This window comes from Lutzomyia longipalpis, chromosome 2 (assembly GCF_024334085.1).
Source record: "Lutzomyia longipalpis isolate SR_M1_2022 chromosome 2, ASM2433408v1".
Taxonomy (NCBI): domain Eukaryota; kingdom Metazoa; phylum Arthropoda; class Insecta; order Diptera; family Psychodidae; genus Lutzomyia; species Lutzomyia longipalpis.
This window is the reverse complement of record NC_074708.1, coordinates 28,411,480-28,429,438: the sequence shown is the minus strand read 5'-3', so window position 1 is coordinate 28,429,438 and position 17,959 is coordinate 28,411,480. Positions and strand designations below refer to the sequence as shown.

The window sequence follows — 17,959 nt, the reverse complement described above, 5'->3', positions numbered from 1 at the left end:
GCGGTTTCCTCGTACACGCACACTCTCTGCTCTTTATAGTCAAGTCGCCAGGACAACGTCAGGATGGCATGGTATGCATGCAGATGATGTACTGTCGTACATATTTTTGCCTTTAGCTACCGCTCCTCTCTTATTACTTGTGCGAGCTCTTGTCTTTTGTAAACTAGGTCACTCCATAAAGCTGCATAAAATATTGCAAAATATTCCTCTAAATATACCACGAAGATAGATTGTAAGCATAACGATGTAAGGAGAACTTATTAAAAATCATGAATAGCAGCAAAGTTAAATGGAAAACAATAGTTTCCCATCAGGAAGATATTACGTTGAAGGAATTTCAAAGCTTTAAAGCTCTTTGTTAAACAGGTCGTTTATTAAGTAATTAAGATCCCTAATTTCATGCCCTAAACCTTTTAGTTTCTTGTGAATAAATTAATTTTGATGGATTCTTCAAACTTTCTGAGATATTATTATTTTTCCAAGAAGAACTTTTATGAAAGGCTTTATAATTTTTTTTATAAATTTAGATCTAAATTTTTTAAGTTCTGAAATATTATTCATCATTAAACTTTCATTACATCATTGAAATAAACAATCCAGACTTGTAAAATATTAATCAGTAATTACACTACCCACCAAAAGTTTTTGAACGAACAAAATTGTGTATTTTAAAGACCAATTTCAAATGTCTTTAATTTCTGCTGTAGACAATCGATTTTAAAAAGTCTGCTAGTTTTGGAAAGATAAATTTCTCACCTTTCTAGAACTAGAAAATTTTCGAAAATATGTCAAGCGGTTTAGTCGTGGCAGTTATTTTAGTAAACTTATAAAATCGAAATTGAAAATTTCTTTGATTTTATTCTAAATTGTTCTTTCTTTAACCTAAAAATGAATAAGATCCATTCTTTTTTTTTTAAAGTGAACAAGGTTTCGTTTATTCTTTTATATAATTTTTTATTAGATGAAATATTTTTTTAATGTTCTTTTTTACGACATAATGTTTACTTACACAAAAAATTTGGAGCTTTTAGAAGCTTTTTTAGTTAAATTAAGAAAATATTCTTTTATAGTGCTAATCAAGACGGCGAGGTGCAATAACTTTACCAAGATAAGAACCACCTGTATAAGACATAATAATTTTACTCCACAACTGGTTATATAATGTAATTCACATTATAGAGATAGTAAATGTCAAGGACCAGACAAATGAGGAATTTAAAAATGTTGACTAAATATTCTACAGAATCCTTCTTAAACTTTTTTCTTTCCTACTCTTTTCTTTTTTTAAGAAATCTTTTACTTAATTATTCATAAAAATCTTTCCTGAGGAATTTTCCACTGCAAGTCAACGAAAGCTTTTTATTTTTTGCAAAAAAACGTTTGCATGTCTTTTGTAATTTTTCATTCCTCCGGCCCAATTGAGGAGGGTTAAACAATGGGAATTGAATTAAGAGGAATAAACCCAAAAAATTAATTGACTCATCCGCAATTGTTGGCGAAAGAGCGACAATTCACAATGATCCGCTCAACGAGCGCAAATTTCTTAAGCACCGCAGTCTGGCACAGAATTTTTGCAACACTATGCAATTTTCAGTTGGGTGAGAATAATTTGCATGGCAGACAGTGCCAGAGAGAATTCTCTTAATTGGGTTTATTTCTTTTAAGTTTTTTTTTGCACAAAATTAAATTGTTAATTGTTTTTTATTTCCTTCTGCTACGAAAGAACTTTGGGGCATGGAGGAGCCAGAGAGCTGGGGTTTGTAGTGTGAGAGATTTATTTATTTTTCATGGCGAAAGTTTGGCGAATTTCTGGATGTTTTGGGTGGTTGTGAAGAATAAAAAAAAGTGAGGAAGTTGAGTTCAAAGTCACTCCGCGGGGCCTCTGTGTGTATTTAGTTGCGGACCAATTTGTTTGGTGCGTAAACTAATATGAAGCTACAACAATATGGAAGTCTGGTGAACTTGCTGTTTGACTTCGGTACACAGAGCGATCTCTTCTCTCTTCACTTCATAACGAAGTTTTTTTTTTGCTCCATGGCATATTTTAATATCGTGCTCTCGGTGTCTTTAGCATCGCGTCTCAAAATGGTTATGAGATCTGCCTGTTTTTGGTTAGTTCAACTTTTCAATCTTAATTGCTGAATCGCCGTGAGTCATCCGACAAATCTGCATGTTTTCTTGAGTTTTTTTCCCCACACCAATCGAGGGGTCTCCGCAGATAGTGCGGGACGTTGGCATGATTCCGAAGTCTATAAATTTATTCCAAAAGCAATGAATAAATACAAGGTGTTCCACGCAAACTGCTGTAATTAAATTCCTTTTAATAAATTCTTATACTAATACAAATATTATCGCATTTCGCACCAAAAGAACTTCTTTTTACACTGTTGGAATAAATTTACTCAAAGTAACGAAATAATAATTGATTTTCTATTGTTTTTAAGTCAGTTAAAAATAGTATTTTTTTTTTTGAAAAATCCTGAGTTTTAATGATAATTTTAAGGGTAAAATGGCTTAAAATTAAAAACAATTTAACAGCATGAAGAAAATCTTAAATAATCATTAAAATGTTTGTTGGAAAATCTATCCTGGTTATGAAAATGTAACGTTTTTGCATTCAGCGACGTTTTGAATAATTTTTCTTCAAACTTATTAACAAATACATTAAATACAAAATTAGATAGGAGAGGGCGGAGCTAATAAAGTCACTTAAGGGTTTAGAAAAAGCCTAAAATATCATATTTCCTAACTAGATAGAACAAAATGATCTGAAAAAAAGTTATAGGGCAGTTAATCTCCTAAAGAAATGAGCTATACATTTCGCTTTATCTATTTGGGAAATATGATATTTTGAGCTTTTTTAAAACCCTTAAGTGACTTTTTTTAACCCCGATCTCCTCTAAACAATTTTTTTAATTAACGAAAATTTCTGCTGTTAATAAACTTTTTTATCATCAGTTAATCTGAAGCACCTTATTGTGTTCTTTAATAAATTACTGTCAGATTGAATTTTGGTCTTTTCATTGAACAACTCCAGTACGGAGAAATATGTTCTTGTAGTTACTAAACCAACCACAAACAGGTGGTTTCGTACAAGCTTCTCAAATCCAGACAATTCCCCAACTCATGTGTACGCAAATGTGGTTTACCGGAGGAGTTTCTAAGTTTTTTTTTTTTGTATATTTTACTTTCCCACCCAAACTCATAAAATATCTGTGAGTAACACCATCAATTTTACGACAGTGTGGCTGCAAGCTCACTTTTTTTATTCAACTCTCAAATCATACACAAAAAAAAAGTTTTCCAGCTCTCTAGAGAGTTTAGTAACCCCCACACGTTGAGGAGTTGCAAAAAGAAGAAGTGGTGTCTTCCCACTTGCCAAAAACTTTTTGGTTTGGAGGATGTTTTATTCGGAAACCCCCCCCAGAAAATTTGATGCGAAAATGAGCAATTTCCCATTGATATATTTTTAGCCGCCCTCCTCAATGGAGCGCCTCGAGCGTGTAGGAAGAAGAAAGAGGCACCGATAACAAGACGTAATCTTATCAGAACGACTTAACTCTCATGGTGTGCTATCGCATCTCTCCTTCTCTTTTATTTTCTAGCTCCAAATCGCGCAGTGATCCTCAATCTCGCCAGTCAGAAGCAATGCCATCGCCGGGCGTCCTGGGTGAGAGCCATCACAATTCAGCTGAGGAAATTCAGGTGGGCCTCGCGCCCTACATTCAGCACTACTTGGCACAGACGGGTCGACGGCATTCCTGCTGCAGTGTCACGCTGCCCGTGGCCTTCGAGAGGGCAGCCCCCAAGGCATGGTGGGACCCCAAATTTGATTCAGCCATCCTCGAGGGGCAGTACCAGTCCAGTGTCTTTCCGCAGCTGAGGCTCAGATTTCGGTATGTTTTAATTTTTTTTTCTCTTTGTCATTGAATCATTGCCATAATTTCCCCGCAAAGTGCCTTGGAAAAACTTTTTCGCCCAAGGAAGAGTTCACGGTCTGGGTGAGAGAGAGATTGGCAGACCCGGGGCATCTTATCTTGGCAAGTGTTGCTAAGAAATTTTTGACGATTTTTGCCATCGATACCACTTGTCGGGTGCTCAACATTGTCTCTGCAGGCTATGTTGTGTGTACACCACACTAATGAGGAAATTTATTGAGACGAATTTATTGGCAAAAATTAAGCTTATGATGATGATTCAAAGCTCTTGCGCCATGTACTGCGAGTTCTTTGTTTGATTCATCATAGATTAGAAATTTAGTTTTTTTTTGTTGACTGATTTTGAGATTAGGTGAGAATTTGAGGGGCTAACAATTAACCCAGATTTGTCCAATATAATTAGTACATTCGGAATATTTTCTTTGTTGAATATTTTTCTTTCATAAAAGTTCAATAGATTCGGTTAAAGGGAGAGCTTTTGAATTTATTTTGTGAAATTTTCAGGAATTTTGTATTAAAATTGAAACGTATTTTATGAGAATAAGTTGAAGAATTTTTTTAAAGGAAATATTGTAAAAACTTTAACGAGTTTTGAAAGATAACTCTGCGAATTCTTTAGATTTTACTTACTATAAAATCATTTAAATTCGTCTTCCGATTTTAATGATTCGATTTTCTTCAGAAGCTTAAATTAAAAAAGAGGAGCTTTTTTTAAATTCAATTTTCCATAAAATTCCTTAAATGTCGAATATTTAATAATTATCTTAAAATTAAGAATATTTCCTCCCAAACATCAAGAATAAAAGCAAAAAAATCATTCCTTTTTGCTTTCTTTTCATTTTCATAACAAAAGTCTTACAATAAAAATTCCGTCGCCCAGTGTACTCGAGTGTGAGGCAAGCGATAAAAAAGTGTCACCATTTGTTGATATTTTACGTCTGCATTAATTTTCTTCTTATTGTTTTCTTTCGTGTTTGAGACATTCTGTTCCATATGGAAAAATCTTGGTCATTTTTATAAATAACACAGATCTTGTGTTCTATTAATAAATATTTATTCTATTAATAATTTCCACTCCATTCTTCAATACATATTTATAGCATAATTCCACAAAACATATTGATTGTATTCATTAGAATGCCATGAAGATGGATGATTTTCATCTGCTTCAATGAGTTTTCTCCATGTAATTTTTATAGGGTGTGGGGGGATGCGGAGGGATTATACATGGAATGGAGAATGTTGTGAGAATTTTGATGAAAAATAATTTCCTGGGTGTACCTCCTTGGCCTGGTTTTTATGCCAACTCATGGTAGAAATTGCAAGAAGGAAGAGGCTGGAAGACACGCGGGAAGGCACGCGGGTGTTTGTTGTGAGGATTTTCTGCAAAGGCGGGAGAGGTGGCAAAAGGGAGGTAGTTTTGTTTATTCTTTGCGTCGAAAAGTGCAAAAGAAACTCATCTTTCGCCTCTGGGTGTGTTTGTATTTGGAATATCATCGATAAACATGAAGAAAATTCAACCACAATCTATGCCAAATCGTTGTGATTTCTGTGCTGATTTTTTACCAAGATGCCTCAGACACAAATGTTGTTGTTTTGAAAATTTTTCTTTATTCTGTTTTGGAGCTTTTTTCTAGAGATTTTACAGCTTTTGGTCATTTTTAAAATTATTTTTTTTGTTAGTAATTTCGAACACATCTTCATAATTGTTTGGATTCTTTTGGATGAATTTTCTTATGGATTTTAGAGTAAAAAAAACAAAGAAATAATTTCTACAGGAAAATGTCGTTTTAAAGAATTTTCTTTCTCCAAAATTTCTTAAAAATAAAATCCTTTATCATAAATTTATCAAGAAAATTTAAAATAATTAATCCAAAGCCTTAACATTAATTTATTTTTTTAAATAAGATTTAAATCGAATATCTTGAGCTATGGTGGCTATTATTACTTCACTAATATTATGAATTGGTTCTCTAATAGCTAGATCAGCCCAAATCGTGATTTCTTCATTTCTTTCCCATCGGAATTGGGCTTCGTGTGGAGAATTTCGCGTGTTTCCACGCACAACAATCTCTCTCTCTCGTACATTTTGCTTCCATAATCATTATTGGATGAATGTTTCTAAACGTTCAATAAGTTTTTGGTATTGAGAAGAAATACCTTTCGCCGTCGTCACGCATCACCCTGTTCCTGCCCAATTTCTTTCTCACCCGCACTCTCAATTTATAATTGCACAATTATACGCTCATTATCACCTCCTGCGGCCAATGTGGCAGATTAAGAAGCATCAAGAATTGGTACATAGAGTTTGTTGCGGAAAATCAAGAGGAAGCACTTGAACTAATTTAGAGCTATGAAGAAATTTTGAGAGTTTATTTCGAGAGACACGGCATGATTAAAATCTTAATTTAATTAATTTCAAGCAGACGCTTCGTGTAACCATTTCAAATTGAATTTGAAGTGCTCCCAAAAAACCATTTAACTGAGAATTTCCCATATCCTTGAACTTCAGAGTATATCCCCTCCATCCCGCTAACTGATTAAGAATTTCCGGACAATTCCCAGACGCAGCATTTACACAAGAATTTACACAGGCAAAGCGAAGCTGAAAAAAAAGGATGGGAAAGGAATGCAAATTTTTTCCCTTGACGATTCACCCAGAAGTGATTTGAAAGGCAAATTCGAATAAAGACGCGCCTCAGCATTCCATCCAAATCAAGCAAAGTGAAGAAAATCCCAAATTGCATCTATATATGATTCATTCATGCAAAAAATGTCAATAGCCCGCGGAATTTTACTGCTTTACTCACAGCTTAAGAATTTAATGTTCCTTCATTATGTTTATTGATAAATTACGAGTGATGAACTACACTAAAAGTTTCCTCAGACTTTTCCGGATGAATTCATTTCAGTCTATGATGGGTTGTTTATTTGATATTTACGTGCTGCTGACGTATAGAAAAAGCTCATGGGGATGATTTTAAACAGAGAATTGATTAAGAGACATTCTTAAATTTATGAGGTTCTAACTTTTTTTTTCAAAATAAAAGTGAATGGATATAATTCAGTCAAAAGAGAGGGTGTTTTAATTAAATCCTCCTTTCACTTTCAGTGACTTTTTTTATGTCATTAGCATTTAATTTAGGGGTTTAATAAAATCTTGATATTAAATTGTTTACAATCTTATTTTATTGTTGAAATTTAGTAAAATTCAACGATTATTAATTTACGAAAATAAATAAATATAAATTTCACGGATTGATTCTTTTAAAAGAACCCTAAAAGTCAGTCGCAAAGAGAAATAAAAAATTTATTTTCCATTATTTTAAAAGAATATTTTTTCAAAGATTTAATGTTGATTTTTTCATTAGTAAATGCTTTTATTAACAACAGTTAAATTAAGTCACAAAAGTTAATCTTAAGCACGGGTAAGAATTTTTACTCTTCCTGTCTTCTTAAGGCCGAAATATTTAATTATAAAAAATTAAGATTCAACTAAAGACGTGTTTTTTAATTTATAATTCATTTAAAATGTAATATAGAATTAATTCGTTTTTTTTGTTAGTCAATTACAAATTAAATAAATTACATAAGTGAGCTTTTAAAGAATATTTACTACAGATATTTAAAGGAAAGGACGTCGATTCTACACACCATAAAAATAAATTTTAAATCTTTTCTTATATCTCTTTAAATAACATTTTAAAACTTTTAACTATTATTTTTTTTTCTGAGAAATTCTTTACGATATTCTTTGTATTTTGCAATAAATGAAATATATTAAAAATACGTTAATCCTCGTAGGGAAAGCAAAGAAAATGAAATTCTTCGGAAAATTAAATTATTATTTTATGAAAAACAATGTTATTGAAAAATCTATTTTAAACCAAAACTCCCACGCATTTGGTATTCATTCCGTTGAATTTCATAAGTATGACAACATATTATGTTTTGTTGTATATATAGTAAAATTGTAACGCACGTAATGCCTTTAATCCCATTAAACTTGCGAGCGTCACCTCAATATTCATCATGCTATATTGCGGATGAATTCCTTGTATGTGCGTATTTTGGAATTTCAATCAATCCTCCCTCTGCTGGTTGTGCGTCTTTGAACGGAGAATCATCCTCCTCCGTTGATACATTAGAAAACTACGCTGTTTTTGCCGAAATCATTCATGTAGAAGCCTCTGGGAGGATGCGAATCTTTGGCTCTCAAGAGCTGCTTGGAAATTTGCAATATTTCCCAAAACGTGCGGAGTCAATCAACCCTGTCGGGAGACACAGAGGAGCTTTTTCTTTTTGCCTGAAATTCAATAGAAACCGATGTTGGGGATGTTTGGGATTTCTTAACGAAAATCATTTAATATGCGTCACATACCCCCACCACACATCCTGTGGGGCGCGCCGCCACATCTTCCGCCCCAAAGTGTTCCCCGGATGTAATCCTCACACGCTTTATACATATTTTGGAAAATCCTTTTTGCAGATTCGCCCTCCTCTACATCCTTCTGTGCTCAGCGGTCTGGATGATTTACTTCTTGACTGTCGCAAAGCTCAATTCGCTTGTCTCCATAGGTAAGAAGGGTATTCTTGGTGCGGATATATATCCTTGTGCAAAATGGCTCAAAATGTTCTTCGTTACAGCTTTTGGGGTTTGCATCCTCTTGTGCTTAGTCACGGTGTGGCTCACCTACTCCAAGATCTATGAGAGTCGAACGCAGCTGGTTACTGTCTGTGTTGCCTGCAGCATCTGCCTGCTTTCCCTGCTATTTGTCACCCTCTCCGGAAGGACATTCTCCGCTCTTGGGCACTTTGCAACATGCATCGAAGTCATCCTGCTGATTTACACCCTCATGCCGCTACCACTGTGGCAATGCGTCTCCATCTCAGTCCTCTACTCCATCCTCTTCGAGACACTTCACTTCACCTTCCAGAACTTCTACTACAGCAGCTCCCAGGAGGATTCCAATCTCTCCTGTCGCGTCATCATTGTGCGCTGCCTCCTCCATCTGTGCGTTCACATGGTTGGGCTGCACGTGCTCGTGATGAATGTCGTCCGGATGCGATGCACCTTCATGAAAGTTGGACAAAACCTCCTCATTCGTCGGCAATTGGAGATGGAGAAGCAGTTGAAGGAGAAAATGATTCACTCAGTGATGCCACCCAAAGTGGCTGACATGCTCATGAAGGAGGGCTCCACAATGGACACGGGGCCAGATCAGAAGCGCTCCTACTCCCTCCATCCACGCCTTTCGAATGATGTTAAATCCCTCTTTAGGCCCTTCCACATGCACTCAATGGACAACGTGAGCATCCTGTTTGCCGACATTGTTGGCTTCACCAAAATGTCCACCACGAAGACAGCTGAACAGCTCGTGGAGATTCTCAATGATCTCTTTGAGCGCTTCGATGAACTCTGTACCCTCAATGGGTGCGAGAAGATCTCAACACTCGGAGATTGCTACTACTGCGTGTCCGGGTGTCCTGAGCCAAGAGCTGATCATGCCATGTGCTGCGTGGAGATGGGCCTCGGGATGATTCAGGCTGTGCGGATTTTCGATGCACAAAAGAATGAGGGGGTCAAGATGAGGGTTGGTGTTCACACGGGGTCCGTTCTCTGTGGCATCGTCGGCACGCGGAGGGTTAAATTCGATGTCTGGAGCAATGATGTTACCCTCGCAAACAGGTGAGTTCTTCTTCTTAATTTTGAAAGCTTTTAAAGTATGTTTTTGCTAAATTAAAGAAGTTTTTTGAAGCTTTTAACCCAGATGCTTTTTTTATTGCAATTTTTTTTACGAAGTTTCATTTAAAAATTGTCCAGAAAAGTCTTTTTTCAGCTAGAATTGTTGAAATTTTGTGTAAAAAATTCTTAAATTCATTCTTTAAGAGAATTTCTTTGGCTTTAATGAAAATTAAAGATTTTTAATGCACTTTATGCGATTAAATTCAATACATATTATATATTTTTTAAATTTTTAACGTAGGTACTGAACAATAGGCAAATTTTGGGTTAAGATTTTTCACTTTTAATAGTCAGTTGAGGAGGATTTTTTAATAGAAAGCTTTTGAAAACATTTTGAATAAACTTTAGACATTAGATTTTTAAATAGCTTTAAACCTCATCTAAAAAAAAATGATTTGAGATATTTCTATGAGTTATATATTTCTTCAAAAGCTCCAAAAGCTTCCTTTTTGAATTTTTTATTTCTGTAATTTTTTTTATAACCATGAATGGGATTTGTTTTTCAAAAAATTTATTAACTAAATAATTTATTTAAAAAAAATGATTAATGACTCTTTAAATAAATTTCAGAATAGACTTTGAAATATTTTTATAAAGCTCTTTTCATAACAATTGATTTGAGAAATTTCAATGACATATTTTTTAAAAGCTTAAAGAGCTCCCTTTTGAATTTTTCTCTTCTCTTTCATTTAATTTATCGCTTAAATAAATTGCAAATAAATTTGATAAAAAATCAATTGAAGTTTCAAGAACAACGAGAACAAGCCACAATTTATTTCAACGGCGGGTTAAAAATTATTGTGTGGCGAATTATTCTTTATTTGTGGCTGGGTGGAAAGCTCCGTGCTCATCCCAGCGGAAATTCAATTAAATCCACCCCATTCCTCAATAAATCTCCGTCTGGGTGAATGTACGTATAGCAAAAAAAAATCCCTTTGAGGATTAAAGAACAACCTCAGCATTTCATCAGACGAATAGGAGAATAAGTAGTTAAGGCTAGATCATTGATCTCCCATAAAATTGGAGATAAGAAATTTTTGCAGAATTGCTTCGACGGCAATTCTTTGTTGGTTCATTTTGGGGGCAGTTGTGTGGGGAATTTTGTGGCCATGGGATTTGCATTTTGTTGTAAGAGGAATTTTCTCTTCTCGGCCGACAGGATGGAGTCAACGGGGACGCCGGAGCAAGTGCACGTATCGGAGGAGACGCGGAAATTCCTTGGCGATGGGTACATTCTCAAGGAGGGCGATGAGGTGTTCGGTGAGTTTGGGGGTGGTTGCCTCCCATGGGCATACGTGACGGTATCTTTGTGTGCCTTTTCAGGTCATCGCACGTACTTTGTATTGGGCAAAAAATGCACCTCAATGGACATGAGCAGGAGTGAGGTGGATGTGTCGAAGGAGGGTGCGTGTCAGCTGCTAATCCCCCACTTCGATGGCTTCACGAATGGGGTTCAGCTGTCGCGCAGTGTGACAAATTTGTCCTCAATTCAACCCACTGTGCCCCCAGCTTCGCCCATCGGAGTCACATCCACCTCCCTCACACCCAGCCCCATTCTGTCGACACGCCCACGGTTGGCATCCCTCAGTCGGGTCACAAAGTACCTCACGGGGGCCAATCACGCGCCCATTGAGGTGTCCAATAGGCTGGGTAGTCAACAACCGGCACCCACCATCATTGTCACCACCAAATCCCTGCCCGGTAGCTTGGATTCCGATGCCGAAGACACCTGCTGCCGTGGTTCCCACCGGAAGACTGAGGAGGATAAACATGCAGCCATGCGGAAGTATTCAGCAAAGTTGCGTGGTTGGCGTGTACCGCGATTCCTGAGGAAGACTGACGACCCCGCAGCGGATGCACGCAATACGAAGGATGACTGTGATAGCGCCAAGAAGCAAGAGCCACTGCTCTGCCCAGAGCAGAATGGGTACCAACAGGTGCCTGTTGTGGTGGAGACCCCAGCAGCTCCGGCCACGCATACCCTGGACATCCCACGGGTTACCACATCCGGCTCCAATTGCTCACCAAGCCAGTGCTCCATGTTTGATGACATCATCGATGTGCGCTCCTACATTTCCCACTCACGCAGCGACATCTCACCTTTCGGCAGGTCCGGAAGCTACCGTTCCCAGTGCGGGAGATCACCACAGGGGGTAGGTGGAGAAGTTACTCCTGGTAAGAATTTTATCTTTCTCCTAAAAATCCTTAAAATATTTGTGCTAAAATTTTCTCTTTCTCTGTATTTTCAGGCGCTTGTGGGCGTTCAAGGAGCTCAACGGGATGCGCCCCAATTGCAATTAGTCTGCAACAGAGAAATTGCTCAAGTCCGTGGATTGAGGTGCTCAGCATGTGCCCATCAGCCCACAGTCGAAAGGATTCAGGCATTCGGAGTAATTCTCGTCGTTCCAGCATTCATCACGTGAATGGTGTCCAACCCGGTCTGGGTGCGTCCACACAGCGTGTTTCGGGGTACTTCACCAGCTCCCAGTCGAGCCTCGCTGGAACACCAAACATTGCCAATGAACCCCCCTATGTTGATCCCCTGGCTGCGTGTCTGCAGCAGCTCCGGAAGCAGTCGGATTTGCAGCTAATACGCTGCGTGAAAGAAAATGCCAAATCCCAGAGAAGCTATCTCGTCAAGCCACCTGTGTCGAAGGTGACGCTCTTCTTCAGATCCTGGCAAATGGAGCGGGAATTCCGAAGCAAGGCTCATCGGTTTGGCCAGGAGAATACAGAAGGCCCCCCAACGCTGGCCACACCACGCTACAACACCTACATTGATCTTCTCGTGAGTGTCTTCATCTTCCTCACTGTCTCCCTGTCGCTCTTCCTCCTTGTCCCGATTACATTGAGTGTCGGCTACCAGGCATGGCTCGTCCTCTTTGCTGTCTTCAGCTTCATCCAATTCCTCGCAGTATTTGTGTGCTCCAAGCAGATGATAAGACTCTCGCACGGGCACACCAAGTCCAATGGGCTATTTGATCGTTTCTTCGATGCTGTATCCAATTGGTACCCCTGGCATATTTGTGGCTCAATTCTCATGTCCCTGCCTGTGATCTCAATCTTCGTCAACCTCACCACACTCGATACGGATGCTCTTGCCCCGTATGAGTTCCACTATGGCCTCTTGCTCTTCATCTGTGTCATTCACTACTGCAACTTCACGCAACTCAACTGCTGGCTTCGGAATCTCCTCGCCCTCGTGGCTGCGGTCGCCTTCATCGGGATCACGTGCTACCAGTGGCATGCCTTTGTCACGCTTCAGGGAAAGAATCAGGATGCAATAATTCTCTTCCCGGATGCACTGAACGTCACAAAGCCCCATCTTGCTGAGTTTTTGCACGATGAAATTCGCTTCCTGAAATTCTATCAAATTGAGATCTACATCGATCTCATTCTCCTGCTCTTCCTCGTGTGCTTCCTCAATCGTGAGTATGAGATTGGGTACAGGCTCACCTTCTATGGGAGTGCTGTGGCGAATCAGGATAAAATCCGTGTGCAGCATATGAAGAATCAAGCTGATATGTTGCTGCACAACATCATCCCGAAGCATGTGGCGGAACAGCTGAAGAATACGGCAAAATATTCGGAGAACTATCACGATGTCGGGATCATCTTTGCCAGCATTATAAACTTCAATGAGATGTACGATGAATCCTACCTGGGCGGGAAGGAATACCTTCGTGTGCTCAATGAGCTGATTGGGGACTTTGATGAGCTCCTGTCACGTCCGGAATTTCAATGTGTGGAGAAGATCAAGTCCATCGGGAGTACCTTCATGGCGGCCAGTGGGCTGGACCCATCAACACGCGGTGAGAACAATCAGCACCTTCGTGCCCTTATTGAATTCTCCTGTGCCATGCAGCATGTCGTGGATGCCTTCAACAAGGATCTCCTGGAGTTTAACCTCATCCTCAGGATTGGGTTCAACATTGGCGACGTCACGGCGGGTGTTATTGGCACCAGTAAGCTCTACTACGACATCTGGGGCGATGCTGTGAACGTGGCCAGTCGAATGGATTCAACAGGAGTCGCTGGAAGGATTCAAGTTGGCAAGGATTGCCTTCCCTACCTCGAGGATGCGTATGATTTTGAGCCAAGGGGTAGTGTCTACGTCAAGGGGAAGGATAACATGGAGGTGTACCTCCTGAAAGGGAAGAAAACCTTCCCCCACGGAGAATCCTGAAGGTATTAAAAAACCAGACGTGGTGGCAAAAAGGAAAAAGAAAGAAATTAACAGAGGTCACAGAGTTGAGGGAGGAATCCTCGTTGGACTCCATGAGGCCTCTTCAACACTAACACGTTCCCCCGAAAAACGCCAAATTCCAAAGCATGAAAGCCAAGCACATGAATAATGGAACGTTTGAACCATTTTCTGGCAGAATTAACTTTGTCCCTGAATGGATGCAGGAAGTTTGATTGTGGAAAAGGATGAACGTTTTGATTTTCAAAAGGAAATTACATCGAAATTCCTTTAGAAAAAAAAAACTTCATTTTCATTCACAAAAGCTCCTTTTTGGGTTTTATTTGTTAAGAAAACTTTGGAGCAGATTTACTTAAATTTCCTTTCAAAGGATGTTTTGAAATTCCATTTCAGGAAGCTCTTGTCACTTCTCTAAATTCCATTAAAAGCTCTATTTTATATACACCCTGTATGAACATAATGTTCATGCTATTTATGCTTCCTAAATATTATTTCAAAATATATCCTTTTGAGCTTTGTTGTAAGCAGTCAACGAAAATCGTATAATTTTCCTTTAAACTTTAAACAATAAAGGTGAAGTGAAAACTTCATGAAAGCTCAAAAAGATAAAAGAAGAAACTTGAGGAAACCTTTAATGGAAGCTCGCAAAGTGAGATGAAGTTTTCATCCTGAATTTCTTTAAAAGCTCTTTTACTGTTTTCATTTCCTTTAATTTTCTTTCACAAGCAAATTTTTATATGGAGATATTTTAAAGAAAGAGATTGTCCTAAAATTTTTAATCTTCTCCTAAAGCTTTATCAATAATTTTCCTTAAAAGAGAGATTATTTTCAATTTTAATTATAAAAGCGTTCTGGGAAAAAATATTTTTAGAGTTTCCTTAAAGGATTTTTTTCAGAATAGTTAATTTTTTGAAAATACTTTGAATTTTCTTATTCTATCAAAGTTTATTTATTATTATCTTTTAATTTTTCAAATAATTTCTGTTTAGTCTGTTTTTTTATTTATATGTTTCATTGAAAATATTTAAGGATTTTGTTTGGGATTAGCTTTGAAAATTAATTTTTAAACCTCATTAAAATCTATATTCGAAATCTTTTAGAGATTTCTCAAAAAAATCCGTTCAGTCTAAAATTGAAAACTTTCTCTTTAGCTTTTACTTACAATCCAATATTTTAAATCTGTTGGAAGTTCTATCAAAATTTCAGCAAAATTTACTTTTTATAGAATTTTTAGAACCTAAAATTCTTTCAAACTTCCTTCTCAAACTATATAATTTTTAATTAGTTTTCTTTTCAATCTAATTATAAAATTTCTCCTAGAACTTTTCAAATTTCCCAAAAAAGCTTTTCAATCTTTCTTCATTAGTTTTCCTTTTCATCTCATAGAGCTTTTTTCAAAATTTAATTCAGAACTTTACTTTTTATCAAACGTAAGCTTATGAGGCTTTCCCTAAAAATTCTTTTAAGAACATTTTAAGCAATTTCCGCGGAAAAATTTCCAAAATTTCCTTCATGTAAATGAGCTTTCGCGCAATCAAACTTCCTGCAAAAAGCTGAGCTTTCAGAGGAGTTGAGTCCATTCAGTGACAAAATAAGCAACTCTTTGTGTGGCTTTCAGGATTCTCAGTGCATCGAATGATGAAAAGTTAAATATGAAACGTGCATCACAAATCATCTTCTAAATCACAGAAAATTTTATTAATTCCGTAGCCTTGTGTTGCGATTAAGCGCGAGAGAGATGTGAGGCAAAATTGTAAAAACTCCGCAGATATTGTTGTCAATTTGTTTGAATGTTCTTCATTAGTATTAATTGTTTCCCATGAAAATTGTGAGATTTAAAAAAAAAGAGAAGGAAAGAAGAAAAAACAAGAGATATTGTAATTGTATATTTTATTTTGTACATAACACAGTGTAGCATTTTTTTTGTAAAGAGTTTTATTGTAGCATGTAAGCCATTTGTTGAGGAGAAAAGGGGCGAAGTAGATATTGCAGCAATTGATTGTGGAAGAGGTAATAAAATTCCCAAATAAATCGTTGGTTTTTGTGACGGGAGATAAGGGCACTATGTAGAGGGAAAGTTGTATGTTAGTAAGAGCATGGAGGGGGCAAGATGTCCCCGAGCTTTTGGCCATAAATTGAACATCAACCATTTTCCCTTGAACATGAGAAAAGCTTTAATTGAAGGACCTTTTTGTGTGTGTACATGAGGAGAAGAACATGGCGAGGGGTGCATTGTTAGAAGTTTTCCAGTGAATAAGCAGGTTTCTAAAAGTTGGGGAAAGGAGGGAAAATTTTAGAATTAGAGAGGAGGAACTTCCTCTTGCATCCACTTTGGCAGAACAGTGCAAGAGGAAGATATCCTCGTGTTTCTATTATAAATTTGATATTCTCACCATCGAACTACAAACTCACCCATTAATAGTTTCAGTCATGCAACAAAAGTTTAAATTAACAAAAATAGTAGAGCTAGAGCACCATTACATGCTCACACAAGTCTTCTCATCAAAAGAATTAATTAATTTATTTATAAGGATCTTCAGAACATTTTCTTGCACAATCAACACTCTTCTCTTTCCATAGAGATTCCAGCACATACGCAGTAATAAATAAGTCTTGATTGTTCCTCCTAACTCATCATTCTTACTTTTTTTTTTAATAAAATAAACAAAAAATGGCTTTCAAAAACAAGAACCAATTTATCGTGTGATTGTGAGGCACACTCAATGCATTTTGCCTCACAAAAGTGGTCTAAAAAATAAAAACTTTAAAACTCTGTGAAGAAAAAAAGCTCAAAAGCCATAAATTAATATATTTATAATAAAAAAATAAATTAAATGGAACTAAAAAAAATATATATATATATAGCTTCAATAGACCATAATTGAATTTCACGAAACTTATAAATGAAAAAGAAAAACTCACAAAATCTTTAACTTTGACTGTACTGAGATATACTGAAAACTAAACTATTTTTTATTGACTTAAAATTAAATATAAAATATATACTATATATAAATAGAATTTGTATCAAAGTGTAGAAACATTAACTAAATATTAAATATTTTATGTATTTGTTTAAAAAAAAGTTTGTTTTACTTTTTGTAAGTGCTTGAAGATTTCTTTTCTAACGGTTAACGTTTTAAACGTTTGAAAACTTCTTTTTAAATCTGTCCAGGTATTTTTTTTAGCCTGGAAATATTTCTTTTTTTAATTTTTAAAGAAAATCTGAATTACCTAATCCTCAGCCTTAATTTTTTTTGATTGTTTAGACACCTAAACATCCTCTCTGAGTACGTCACTGGGCAAGGATATTGCTTTGAAAACGAAGAAAAATTAGTGAGAAAAAATATCTCTCAACAATTTTTTATTTTCTTGTACATGCCTAACGGTTCTATCTACAGAATCTACTGACATAACTTTCTTTTATAATCGTTCAAAAATAAATAAGAAATTATTTAAAAAATTGTGTAAAGTTGAATTCATGAAAATTCTTGTAAAAATTGTTCTCTCGATTCGTAATTAATTCAAACTTCCAAATGAATATAATTTCAAAAAATTTTCCGGCAGTTTCGTGATAAAATCTTCCGAAAAACTTTTGTCGTTTGATGCGCATGACCGGAAAGATGCCGGAACACCCTGTTGCCTTGGATAAAACCTTCCCCTCGTAATAAATATCCTCAAAAGCGTCATCCCCTTTCACATTCCCATTTCCTATTCACGCATTTCAAATTTAAAGCTCACTCGGACATTGTCGAAAAAGCTGAACAATTGCGAGAGTCCTCGGCTCTCCTATAGCGGAGCGGGTTGGAGGATATTCGGGATATATACATACATATGTACGTATATGAAATGAATGGAATGCTGCTTTATTGAAAAAGCGACAACACAAAGAGTTTTCCTTCTGGCAATGAAAAGAATTAATTTTGCAGACAGTCGGGAAGGGGAAGCTTTTCGTGGAAAATTAATTTAAACCATAGAGAGCTTTTTAATTGAAATGTGTGAACAGGAAACCCATCTGCTTCACACAGTTGAGATCCTTTTTGGTGACTTTTTTAAAGAACTTTTTTTAAA

At 36.6% G+C, this 17,959-nt stretch overlaps 6 protein-coding genes across 14 annotated transcripts in view; 5 read left to right on the top strand and 1 right to left on the bottom strand.

The window, feature by feature from the left end:
- LOC129789829 (adenylate cyclase type 9) overlaps positions 1-15,860 on the top strand; it is a 36,158-nt gene extending 20,298 nt beyond the window's left edge. The window contains exons 3-8 of one of the 2 annotated variants that reach the window (XM_055826883.1): positions 3,606-3,896; positions 8,428-9,627; positions 10,844-10,944; positions 11,008-11,859; positions 11,934-13,872; positions 15,507-15,860. In XM_055826883.1, the coding sequence (XP_055682858.1) occupies positions 3,649-3,896; positions 8,428-9,627; positions 10,844-10,944; positions 11,008-11,859; positions 11,934-13,870 (4,338 nt within the window). In that variant the 5' untranslated portion in view covers positions 3,606-3,648 and the 3' untranslated portion in view covers positions 13,871-13,872; positions 15,507-15,860. Of the gene's footprint in view, positions 1-3,605; positions 3,897-8,427; positions 9,628-10,843; positions 10,945-11,007; positions 11,860-11,933; positions 13,914-15,506 lie in introns of those variants that run through there. The other variant, XM_055826882.1, reaches the window with a different exon arrangement.
- Positions 1-17,959, top strand: part of LOC129789858 (serine/arginine repetitive matrix protein 1-like) — a 982,101-nt gene that overhangs the window by 89,018 nt on the left and 875,124 nt on the right. The gene's annotated exons all lie outside the window — the stretch shown is intronic.
- The window catches only part of LOC129791241 (fatty acid synthase-like), a 1,176,504-nt gene that overhangs the window by 613,514 nt on the left and 545,031 nt on the right, over positions 1-17,959 (top strand). The window lies entirely within an intron of this gene.
- LOC129789856 (glutamine-dependent NAD(+) synthetase) overlaps positions 1-17,959 on the top strand; it is a 932,624-nt gene that overhangs the window by 369,634 nt on the left and 545,031 nt on the right. The window lies entirely within an intron of this gene.
- LOC129789960 (pupal cuticle protein) overlaps positions 1-17,959 on the bottom strand; it is a 1,201,887-nt gene that overhangs the window by 676,209 nt on the left and 507,719 nt on the right. The gene's annotated exons all lie outside the window — the stretch shown is intronic.
- Positions 1-17,959, top strand: part of LOC129789919 (keratin, type I cytoskeletal 9-like) — a 480,279-nt gene that overhangs the window by 172,374 nt on the left and 289,946 nt on the right. The window lies entirely within an intron of this gene.